The following is a 12,602-nucleotide window of genomic DNA, read 5'->3' on the forward strand; positions in this document are numbered from 1 at the left end:
CCATCTTAGGCCAATGAGCTGCCCAAAGAGTAATTTAGCCTTAGTTGCACATTTTAACACAATGTCTCTCCTACAAAGAGAAGTTGTCTTACAAAGAACCCTCACTCACAAAGACTTCCCCTTAAACAAGACAAAGAAATGACTTCTCACAAAAGTGGCACAAAATGAACACTCTCACCTAAGTGGCAATAGTTCCTCTTGAATCTATTGGTCAGATTCAAATCATACTCATCATCATCATAAACGCTTCGCAATTCTAAGACCAATGGTTGTAAACATGGCTACTTTCTGACAATGTGTCAACATGGCCCTCTTTCAATATTGTACCACCTCAGTTTTTGTGCAAAGGCTCAAATGATGAACTCCCTACAAAGTTTCAGAGCTTGCTACCATGTTGCAGCATACCAAGATCACCGGAACCTACAACATACATCCATCCTTTTGTCGAAAGAAAAATAAGTAAATGGCCAAAATGCATCATTATACCTCCCTATCTAAAAATGGCCTGAAAATCGGCTACTCAAATGCCAAAAAGGAACTAAGCCATCACAATCCTTGCAAAAAATCGGTTCAGTTGAGTGAAAACTTGACCCCATTCTGACATTGTCACATTTGGGCCTCCAGAGAATATTTTAGATTCGTCACAGCATCACGAAATATTCTTTGTGTCAGGGTGTAGAAATTCATTGTCGATTCAAACTGCTAATTGTAATTTAGTAAAACAATGGACTTGAATCTATTCTGCCAACTGCTCAAATAATTAACAATCACGAAGCATACAAGAGAAAGAAATCAATCAACACATTACACAATGATTTCCTGGGGAAAGCTACAGCGAAAAACCCCTACTATTTGTATATTGTATTAGTCAAAAAAATATGAGAAGATTACAATGCTTTGCACAAGCTTGAGCAACCTCTACACTATCTCTATCTGTTTCACTGCTTCCTACACAAGCCTTGGCCAATACTTAGCCAATTTTCTACTTGCCCAAGTCCCTATTTCCTTGCATTGTTTCTTTGGGAATTAGCCCCTATTAATTAGGGAAATTCTTCATCCACAAATACGCAATACATCATAGGCCTTCCTCTAATTGCATGCACCACCTGTGCAATTTGGATGATTATACAATTCATAAAACATTGCCCTTGAACTACAATCTCAATTGGGTAACTCGTAGATCACACATGCATGAGTTATTTATGGTTGAATTATCAGTTAAATGGTTGAACACTGAAATTGCACCCCACTACTAGACCTCCTACTAGTTCGTCCAACAGTTGGAACTAGTTTTACTGACTTTAAATCGGTTAAACTTAATTAATTAATTACAACTCAAAATAAACACAACCAAGGTTCTTATAAGGTAGGAGCCACTCCTACATGACTCAAGTCAGACCCTCAACTCGAATTAACTGAACCAACAAAGTCAAATTAACTTAGTTAACTCGTACAAGTTGTCTTGTGATGTGGAATTACAATTTTTCTCCTAACTTAATTCAAGGGAGAATTAAATCAGGATTTTCTTGTTGCATTTTCAACACAGCATTCCACCCCTAGCACTGACGCATTAACGTTTCGCCAGTCGCGCGCAGTTCCGTTGCACCTGCATAGTTCTGCTCCACCACGTTTCTATTGTGTTGGCTCTCGGTTCCGTCGACTTCACGGCTTTGAAAAATGCAAATTTATATATAAGTTTAGCGGCGTTACAAACAAGGTTTCGCCCGTTGGGCAATTGGCAAGTGTTTTCGTGTTAAGGTGTTGGGCTCCCGCCAAGTGCAGGTTCAAACCTCACCCGCACATAATTTTTGCGCATTGCTTTTATATGGTGTTGCCAGTGGTCGGGGTTTGACTCCTGCCGACTCCCTATTATGTTTGGCGACTATTGTGCAAGATCCTCGGGTCAAACCCATATGTGTTGACCGTCGGGAAGGTTCACGGGGTTGGTGGCCTACCAACCCTATTCATATATATAATTTTTTAAAATTTAACCAACCAATCACAACTGTTACCCAATTTGGAACCCAAGCCTATGGCATCTCCTGATTGGGCCATGTGGCCCTACGCCATTGGGCCACCCAACTATCCTTGTATTTGGCAAGATGCTACTAGATTTGGTGGTTACGCAAAATGTAGAGGCAGTGCTAACCTTATCTAGCAGTCCACCAGCTTTAGCCAAGTTGCCACCAATTTTGTTTGAGCTACCAAATTTAGTGAGCCTCCAAATTTATCTGGTGACAAAAATCTTGCTCCTTTGCCAAGTTTGACTTGAAACTTTGCCTAAAAATAACTCCCTCATACGAAGTTGAATTGAAGCGTCATCTGCACCGTTGGAATCAAGACAACGAGCTCTTCGATCTGGTCCTGGTTTCGATGAGATTCAAAGACTTTGATTCTTGTGCTTCTCCCTAGCCATTTGGATCACACTTTTGGGGAAACGCGAGAGACACAAGGAGAAACGTTTTCCCATTATGGGTGTCGTGTTCCCCAAAAGGGGTGCTTGTAATGGTTTGTGAGTGGGGAAGCTTAATATTCAACCCTAGGGCCCTACTAACGCTATGTAATTAATGGTGATATTAAATTCTTAAAGTAAAAGTGACGTTTTCATTTATCTTTCATTTTAATCATTTTACTTCAATTTTTAACATTACCATGAAATGCCCCGGATGCGGGTGACACGCCAGCAGATAGCGAGGAGACACATGCCAGGCATGTGATGCCTCAGGTATAAGGACATTCTCCCCCGTCAGTTCGCCGCCATGGAATTTAGGTCGAGGCTCACCGTAGGTCGGCATTCATTGCCGCATTCAAGTTGCAGGTCCGTCAGCAGAGAGCAGTTATGGCATTCGCGGTTCGAGAATGGGTTGCAGGGTTTAAGAAAGGTGAGGAGGGGGCTCAGCACAAGCAGTTTCATGCTTGGCGTTCGGTATTCTCTGTTCAGGTGTTGGTATGGTCTCTGGCCCTCCCGGAGGCATTATCTCCCGCTCCATTGTATTCTGTATGTAATTCTGGGACTGAAAGACCTCTGTGTGTTTTTCGCCTCTGTTTCATTTCTCGCCTCCCGCTTGCCTCTTTGCCATTGCCGCCTCCCCACCCCGTTTCGCTCTTCAGCCTCAGTGCGCCGGCAGCAATGGCTCGTCCCCGTGAGCGTATGCTCAGCCGACGAGGAACTACACGAGGAGGCTCCTCTCGGACGCCTGCTGAAGGTTCCCAGTCCTATTGTTGTCGTTGCCGCTGCCATAGCTTTCCTGCCGCTCATCCTATCCAATCCAGACAATTCATGGACTCTTACAGCCCGGACCAGGACTCAGTCCCTGCACCTGCATTCGGCTCAGCCATTTTTGCCTTCAATAGCTCGATGGACAGACCCCGCATCAATGCCCATGTCTCAGTACTTTTTCTGGAGGAGGCACAATCCGTCAATGATGAGCACCGCCACCAAGGGATGCAACAGGGCGAAAGGCCAGAATTGGCCCAGGCCTCGCCTGGGAAGGAAGTGGAGGTGGTCCAGGCCTCGCCTGGGAAGGAAGCGGTTCAGGCCCCCAGCCGTATTCAGCCTCAGGAGGCATCTACGTCCAAACAGGCCGACACCTACCTTGACCCCTTCCCTTCTGCGGGGGAAATTAGTCGATTCGGGTGGTATCCGATCGTCGAAGAGGAACCGGAGGAGTAGCTGGTCTCCTGAGCAGATTCACCAGCCTCAGCGACTCTCAGGTTTTAACTCGACGTTCGGTTCATACTTTCAGTTTTTAATGTTTGTCAGTTTCAAGTTTTTTGAAGCCCCTGCGTGGGATATTGTAGTTGATATTTTGCTGCCCCTGCGTGGGCTTTCTAGTTTGATATGGATGAATTTTTTTGAAGTACAAAGAACCCTGGTATGGAAGGTCTCAACTAGTCATGGCACCTCTGCGAAGGTAGCCCATTCTGATCTCAAACAGACCAGAGTGCCAAATTCAGGCCTCTGAGGATGCATCTCTTGAATGTACTGTTTCTTTTGTTTTGTATATAATAGATTAGTATTTTAGCGAGAAAAAAAAAAAAAAAAAAACATTACCATGAAATGAATCAGAATGTTTGAGTGGTTCCAACCTCATTGGATTTCATATGGAAAAAGTAGAATTGTAAATCTCACTCAACATCCAGCGGACTTAATAGTTTTTCAGGATTTCAGGGTTGGGGGATTGCAACAATTCCATTGGATTTTGCCATGCACGAGGATATGGAATTAGTATTTAATCAAGAGCACCAAGCCCTCTATTTACCTTAGACTAACTCTTTGACTCATCACTCTCAACTATTTCTAAGTTTTAGTTATATCAATTTACTATTCCAGTCTTCAGATTTCAGTATCTATTATAACCTATTTTGCTTAGTACTAATTAGATTCTAAAATGATGAATGATGAATTTAAATTTTAAATCAATTTAGAATCTAGAATGATGAATGATGAATTTAAATTTTAAATCAATATAGATTCTAGAATGATGAATGATGAATAATGAATGATGAATATGGATCAATGTATTTCATTATTGAATCTCGTGCTCTATGGATGAATGATGTATGTATCAATAAGAATGCTAAGTATGGGGAGGTTGCTAGTTCCCTATCAAAATATTACTTTCAAAAAAAAGAATAATGAGTATGGATCAGTGTCTTTCATTATTTAATTCAATTATGTATGGATCAATGTAATTATGCTTTCATTATTGAATATGAATTTGATATATAAAAGAAAAATTATTACATGCCCCTCCCCCGTCCCCCCTAAATTTCCCTCAAATTTGAGGGTACTCCCACACGTCCCCCTTGTCTGCCCCCACCCGCGTCCCCCTGCCCAGAGTCTTGGTGGAACATTGTTTATTTATTCGATATATTTCAAAGGTTCACCTACAATTATACACCAAACATTTCCCGTTCAAACATTTCTCGTTCATTGGTGAGCATGTCAACCATTTCTAATGGATTTCAAATTAGCATAGTGATGGAAAGGAGAGAGAACAGTTCCACAAGTGGTTCTAGAACACGTTAATATCAGAAATCATTTGGCACATAGTAAGAAATACACTGATCCCAAAGGCTTTGCGTTCACATCTCAAATTTTCTGTAGCCATGGATTGGACAGTATTTATACATATCTTTATCCCCAAACCATGACAGGCAAAATAGGTGCGCAATGGGCAGAAAAAGTACGTCTGAACTTTAAATATTCATAGTTAATGTTACAGAGTAAACAATACACTAACAAAATTGCCTGCTTTGCAACAGAACCAATGACTTAGAGTTGACACTCATTATCAGACTTCATGAGTTTATACAACCAGAATTAGAACAACTGTGAATAAGAAAAGAATATAGCACTGCAATTGGATGATTTCAATATCAATTCTAATATTACTCTGATAAAGTCAACAACAATGACATAACTGGATGGGAAACAAAACACTCAAACCCCTAGATAAAAATCAAAGGATGCATAGAAAGAATCGAATCAGCTGCAAACATCTGAGACTTAACGTCGTCTAAAAAATGCCGTCTTATCACCGGTTTCATCATAAATTTCCCAGGGAGGCCGCTCTGATTTTTCCTTTTCAATATCTTTCTGTATGCCCCTCCTGATTGGCTTCACTATAAAGAAGTACTGCATAAGATCGTCAAGATGACACATTACTTCATCAGAAAGGAAGCAACCATAACCTCTTAAGCAAAATAAGTATTAGCAAAGCACAGGTTTATATTTATCACAAGAAAATACAATTATTGAGAAATACCTGCAGTACTAAAAAAAGAGGAATCCAACGTTTGCCCCATTGATTAGCATCAGGACCTTCAATTAACTTTTTGTCAATCAAAATTGGTTTACTGCCATTTGTTGCCACCTCCACAATCTTCTCTACCAAATTAGGAAGCCAAACTGTGCCATCTGAGAGAACCTGTACCCAACAGAACCCCTTAAGAGAAGCAAAGGAAACTTTTGAAAAATACAGAAATCAACTGATTAGCTTGGGTAAAAGCAGCATAAAGTCATAAAAAAGTAGATATAAAAAGGGGGCAGGGAAAAAACCTTTTCCCCACCACTGTTAGTATTGCAGCGCCCACTGTTCTCCACTAACACAACTGGAATCTGCAATACAAAAGCTTCTGGTGATAATTAGAAATTAAGATATTAAATTCTAGAGCATAAAAGAGCATTAAAAGACAGGTAAAACGAAGAAAACTGATTTTACAAGAACAACCTTCCTATTACATACTTAAGAAGGAAAGGTAATAAGCTCTGGAAGCACTAACTTAACAAAATAGAGCCTCAATCAATGTTGCATGAAGCAGTGATGAAGTAGGTGAATTTTTGAGAAGTGACGCATTGGAAACGTCATTTTCCAAAAGTCATCGGAAGCATGTGTGTGTGTGTGTCTGTGTACTATGGATGTCATTTCTATCTTAACTTATGTACAAATATATATGTTTTCATATATTATGCAACTAATTTGGAAGAATATATGAAAACATACATATTTGTACATATATCAAGATAGAAATGGCATCCATAGTATATTAATGATTAATTATTCGAGCATCAACCATCTAGATTCTACCAATTACAAATAAACATCAAAAAAAATTAAGCATATCAAACAGTAGAAAGTATCAAATTTTTAAGCATATAATAGGGAGTAGACCATTAAAACATTGAAAAAGCTTATCTAGCAACTGTCAACATGACCAAATAGTAATGTTTACAAAATACGCCATCTACACACTGATGTAGAAAGAATGAAATGTCCACATTCAAAACAATAAAGTGTAATCTATCATTTAGATTTTATACACTATGACAAATAAAGTAGTGAATCAATATACTATTCTCTCCTCCTTACACCACCACGATCGTTGTGGGCCTCCACGTGGTGTTGGTGAAGTAGATGGCAGTCGTGGAACTGAAGATGAAGCCCTTGTTGTTGCTGCTGAAGTCTTGGACATATGGGCAAACATCAAATTTTTAAGCATATCACAAATAGTAGCAAGTATCAAAACTTTAAGCATATAATAGAAGGTAGACCACTAAAACATTGAAAGAGGTAGACCATCTACACACTGATGTAGGGAGACTGGAAATTCCAAATTCAGAACACTAAAGCCTAATTTATCATCTATACACTACAACAAATAAAGTAGTGAATATATCTACTATTCTCTCCTCCTTACACCACCATGACAACTACATGGGCCTCCACGTTGTAGTGAAGTAGATCATGGCCAAGGGACTAAAGATGAAGCTCCTAATGTTGTTGTTGAAGTCTTGGACATGGGGACCATGGCACTGGATAGGGGTGGCATCTCAACACAATCATCATCATCATCTTGGATAAGAGCATCCTCCAATTTCTCTAAATACAACAGTCCATTCTCCAAATTATCCTCATCTGGATTTTTATCCAAAACCTTTAAGTTTTTATTTGTCTTTGCACCCTCACAGTAACGGGACAATAATAGCAAGTTGTAAAGAACATAAACCAAGCACTTTGCCCGATTTACATTCAACCTGTTTCTTTTGACACTGGATGAAACTATAGGTGCTCTAACACCTCTTTGCAAAAGAAGTGTTCCCCACCTATGAGAGCACCTGTATTGCCAAACATTGTAGCTATGGAGTGCCACTGCCATGCGTATTTCACCACTCGAGTGAAGACAAATTCCCTCAATTTCTAACTGCATGGTTGGACCCAAAAGAACTAGTGCAAATGATGTAGTTGCTCAATTGTCTCTATATGGTGTCACACTACTCGTCAGGGACTAATTTCTCTAATGCTTTCATATAACCAGCCTGAACCTCTGAATCTTGGTATAATTCTCTCTTGGTCCCCCACCAAGTGTTGGTGATGAAAGCCAGGATACATCATAGTATTTGAGCGTAAGAACATATGCTAAGGCATGTGGTGGAATGTTTAGCATTTCCCATTGTTTCTCTACTTCGACACAAATAAAATTATACAAGTTGACATCTCTAGGCTCAATGATGTCTTTAATTTGTCCCAGCATGCTATCCATCTGCTCATACACCCCCTCTCCCAATTATTGACCAATCTCAATCTGCAAACTTGATCATGTCATAAATTGGCTTGGTGAATTGCAAAACATATCTAACATGTGACTTGTTGTCGCTCAGATTATACAGGCACTGCGACAACGACTCAGGTCGAGGGCTGTCACTCTGATCCCCAACCTCTCCATTCTAGTTGTCTCCCAACAGCAGGCTATGGGAGGTAGTCCCTATGGAAATGTGAAGAGAAGGACTAGTTAGCAACCAATGCGTCCAAGAGACACGATTGAATGGCCTAGCTACTTGGTTAACTTAAGCAAGATTTAAGGATTAGATTGGATTCAATTTTGAGACCAGTGCCTTATGAAGTCAATTTCTTGCTTGTTGTCAATTAAATGCCAAGTAACCGGATGGACAATCGCTGCCTGGATGACTATCCTAGATGAAGTGCAAATTCTACAAGCTAGGTGAAATCTTGGATTATGGGTGTTTCTTAAGTTAAGATTGCTTAGGTTGCTTAAGTACTTATACAAGAGTACTTAACTGATGAACAGAAAGGCAATCTTAACAACATGGATAGGTGCCAGATTAATAAGTGCCAACAATATGATCAATCACCAATATGCTCAAGATAAAGATATCCACCAAGTAAAGAGACAAGACCACTTATCCACTTAGAATAACTAACCAAAGAGGTAGATGATAGAATTATTAATACAAATTAGGAGTCTTCCAAGATAATGCCAATCCCTCAATGCCAATGAAAAAGATGTTTAATGTAAGCGATGAATTACTTGGATCTTTGATTATCGTTCACAAATAGAGACCCACAAATGAAACAAGAATAAAAAAGCACTATTTGCCAAAATTCTTATGATATTCAATGAGCCACAAATTAATTTTATAACAGCAGTAAATAAGACCAGTGAGTTAACAGTAAGCAGTTCTTATGTCCAAATATCAAAACATTCCAAATTATTTATTTAAATGAGAGCACTTCATGTAAATGCAAAGAGTGAGGAATGTTAATAAATTTAATGTGAGAAATATAAATGATGGTAGTCAATCAGAAGCTAGACAGCAGCCCTAAACCAATCACTACATCAATCATAAAAAGCAAGCCCTATATCAAGGAAGCAAAATGCTAGATGAGCTCATAAATTATTTATGATGGCACTAATACGTTATGATCAGACCCTTTTATAACAGTCAACATTGCATGCCAAATTTCATAAACAACCTTACCACTGCTATGTAATATTCAGAGGCTGCAAATGTGAGACATGGGGGTTAGAGGAGCAAACCAATGAGTTCTTTGGGCCCTTTTGCCAAATTTCTTCCAGTGGTTAGGCTGCCTACACTCACCAATGTTAGCACATGAAAAATTTCCTGAAGACTGCTGCAAATCACCAATAAATTAGCCCGGAAATGGGCAATAACCTCGTCAATAACTGAAGAGAGGTGTAACAAAGCAGAGATGGAAGGATGGAGGCGTTAGAAGGTCACGGATGGAAGAAAAGCGGCCTCAAACGGCTGTGATAGGGCAAGGAGACTCACAGCAGATGGAGAGAGGGTTGTTCAGGCTTACAGTAGGCCGAGAGATGGCCACGTCAAGGGTTTACAGGAATGCCGGGAGGCAGCAGAAGGGAAAGAGAGGCTGGAGATGGAGGAAAATCTAAGCGGAGGAAAGGAGAAGGCGCAGGAGGGTCAGCCGTGAGGAAAGGAGACAGGGGAAAGGGTTTTTAGGGCCACAGCAGGCCTAGAGGAGGGCTGCCAAGGAAGAGAGAAAGGAGGCCAGCAGAGGGGAAAGGAGGAAGAAAAAGAGGGAGCCGAGGGGGAAAAGGAGGGAAACTGCTAGGGAAAATGGGAGAAAAGGACAGGCCAAGGAAGGAAAGAGGCCTTTAGGCCTGCAGGATGGAAGGAGGCCCATGGCCAAGGTAAGAAACCACCCTAAGGGCCTGCGGCCAAAGGGAAGAAAGCTCCTGAGGCTGATGGCAAGATATGGAGGCCCTATGGCTAGGGCTATGAGGCCCAAAAAATCTCTGAAACCCTCCAAAAAAATTTAACCTTCACTTCAGATCTCTGAATCACCATAAAATTTTACAACAAGGCTAGCAGAAGCTTGGACGCTGAAATTGAGGGGGAAGTAAGTGGTGGATCCTGCCTTCCTAGGCCTAGATCCACCTCTAGAAGCCCTCACAAAAATATTCCAAGGATTGAAACCCTTGAAATTCTTCAGATCTAGCTTGAAACTTTCCTGCACAAATAAAATTACAAAAGCCCAAAACCCCACTATGTACAAAATATCAAAATAATTTCAAAAAAAAACCAAACCCCAGCTGCAAAACAAATGTTAGAAAATAAATTATTTACAAAAAAAATACTTTACAAATATATTTACAGCATATACATTTGTACAAGGCTTCGAGAAATTTTGAGAAATATTTTTTTGTAAATTCTTTGATAAATGGCTAAATGTATTTCGAAAGATAAAAGTCAAACCACAGCCTTAGCAAAGTTAAAAAACCATCAAAATATTCAGGGTCCAAATATAGTCAGTCTGTGCCCACAGTTCGTGAACTTGGAGAGAAAGGGCTGGGGAACCTACAAACACTATATTTTCTGAAAGATAAACCATTAGAACACAGTGAATCGGAACACCTAAGATAAGCCCACAGCTTACCAATAGAATGTTCCTATCACCTACAATGAAGCAATGATTCAATAAAAATTATAAAGCACAATATAGAAATGCACGTACCCAACACATACCACAAATCAATAGATCAAAGACACCATGAACGGCACCCCAAAGTCATTATTATGATTATTCAAAACGTTCCCAACGGGGCAATAGCTTTAAATCAGCTTCATAGAGTTATATTAGCTAAAAATCAGATGGCTTGAGACTCAAATGACTCCTAATTTATAAATAAATCTTTCAAGCAGAAAAATAACAGTTAGTTGGCTTGATCCTCGTGAAAATAATCTCGGTCCTCGATAAATCCTTGATCAACTTTTAATATCTGTCGTTGAAATCATTTTTTTTGAGGAATTTTCGAATTCCTCATTTAACCCATTTTTTATTAGCTCAAAATTGATTATTTTGAGCTAATTTCCTCATAAAATTGACTTTGACTTAACCACAAGGTCCAAGGGTCCAATTTTTCTTGAAATTTTCAACATTCCCTTGGTGAAGGACCTCCAAAAATTAATTCTTTCGAGACCCACGAATTTTTCCACTTGGAGAATTTAATTTCTCTAGACATTTAATTTTGACTCTAATTAATTAAATCCCTGGCTTAAAATTTTAATTTATTTTTTGCCAGAAAATTTAATTAATTAACACTTGAGGGGATTAATAATTTTTCCACTCTCTATTATTTTAGCCATGGTGTCTAAGTATGAGGGATCATGTGTTAAAATATTTTTAACATAAGATAATTACATTTTCAACCCTCAAAGGGGGAACACCCATTCGGTATAGACCCTCAAATTACATACCCGATTCTATGACACAATATGATCTAGTAAACCAAGTGATTTGTAATAAAATAATTTAGCCAATTAGCTTAAATTATTCCCCAATCACTTTTACATAAGACTCGACTAGGACAATAGGACTTATCTAAGACTTTGACACAGAATTCCACCCTAGCTTTGGAGTGAAGCTGGAGGGAAAAACTTTGTCAACCATCTGTATTTAGAAACACAGATGAGTTAGTGAAACGAAAGACCTCGTAAGATGAAATTTTCACCAAAATAATAGACTTACCTAGGTTGTTACATACAACACGGTCTTACTAAGTAACGTTCCAAACTTAAATGAACAGTGATATGCAAAATAAAATTGATCTATGACACTAGAAATAAAAACAATCAGCAAATGCTTATTAAAACTCCAAAGTGAGAACTACCTGAGCCATTTTATTAATGAAATGGAGCAAGTACAATAATATGGAGAAATGCACCTGGGCTTGCCTCAAGGGAAAGTTTGACATGACCCAAGTGATAGAACAATAATCTTGAAGCTAGAAATGACTGCTCCTCTAATGCTCTGCGTTGTCCCCACAAACTGCACTATTGGTTGGAAAGGAACTCCAAGAAACCCCGGCTCTGGTGCTCAAAAAATGCTGAAACTTTATATCTGGTATACTTGTCAAAAGCCCAGAAAAACCCTCCCAAATTCGGCCTCCAATATGCCTTACGCAATCCCCAGCAATTTTGCATTGTCTGCTGCAAAGATACGATTGAAAACCCCACCTCTGGTGCTCAAAAAATTATGAAACTTTATATTTCGGATCCGTGTCGAAACCCAGAAATGGTTTGGCCGGATTTTGAACTTTCAAAATCAACCTCCAATATGCCCCACACTCTCCAAGCTACTCCAAAAAACAGCCTACAATAAACCCCAACAAAATCCTCCTTCAATCTCATGAAAATGCAGCAATCACTTCTCCAAATATTTCCCTTAACCTCCACGGTAAAGTTCAGCCTCAAAGACTAATACTCTACCTTCCACGTGAACACCCAATGTTGCCTCTGCGTTGGCCTAGGAAGTGTG

At 39.5% G+C, this 12,602-nt stretch overlaps 1 protein-coding gene across 2 annotated transcripts in view; it reads right to left on the bottom strand.

The window, feature by feature from the left end:
• Positions 1-5,177: 5,177 nt before the first annotated feature.
• Positions 5,178-12,602, bottom strand: part of LOC149218271 (translocase of chloroplast 34, chloroplastic-like) — a 105,743-nt gene continuing 98,318 nt past the window's right edge. For both annotated transcript variants that reach the window (XM_089383881.1, XM_089383880.1), the window contains 3 exons: positions 6,065-6,124; positions 5,772-5,933; positions 5,178-5,641 (listed from right to left, as the gene is read on the bottom strand). In XM_089383881.1, the coding sequence (XP_089240007.1) occupies positions 5,513-5,641; positions 5,772-5,933; positions 6,065-6,124 (351 nt within the window). In that variant the 3' untranslated portion in view covers positions 5,178-5,512. The remainder of the gene's footprint in view (positions 5,642-5,771; positions 5,934-6,064; positions 6,125-12,602) is intronic.

Source organism: Pinus tabuliformis, chromosome Q (genome assembly GCF_031772625.1).
Source record: "Pinus tabuliformis cultivar Carrire ecotype Pingquan chromosome Q, CPIR1, whole genome shotgun sequence".
NCBI lineage: Eukaryota > Viridiplantae > Streptophyta > Pinopsida > Pinales > Pinaceae > Pinus > Pinus tabuliformis.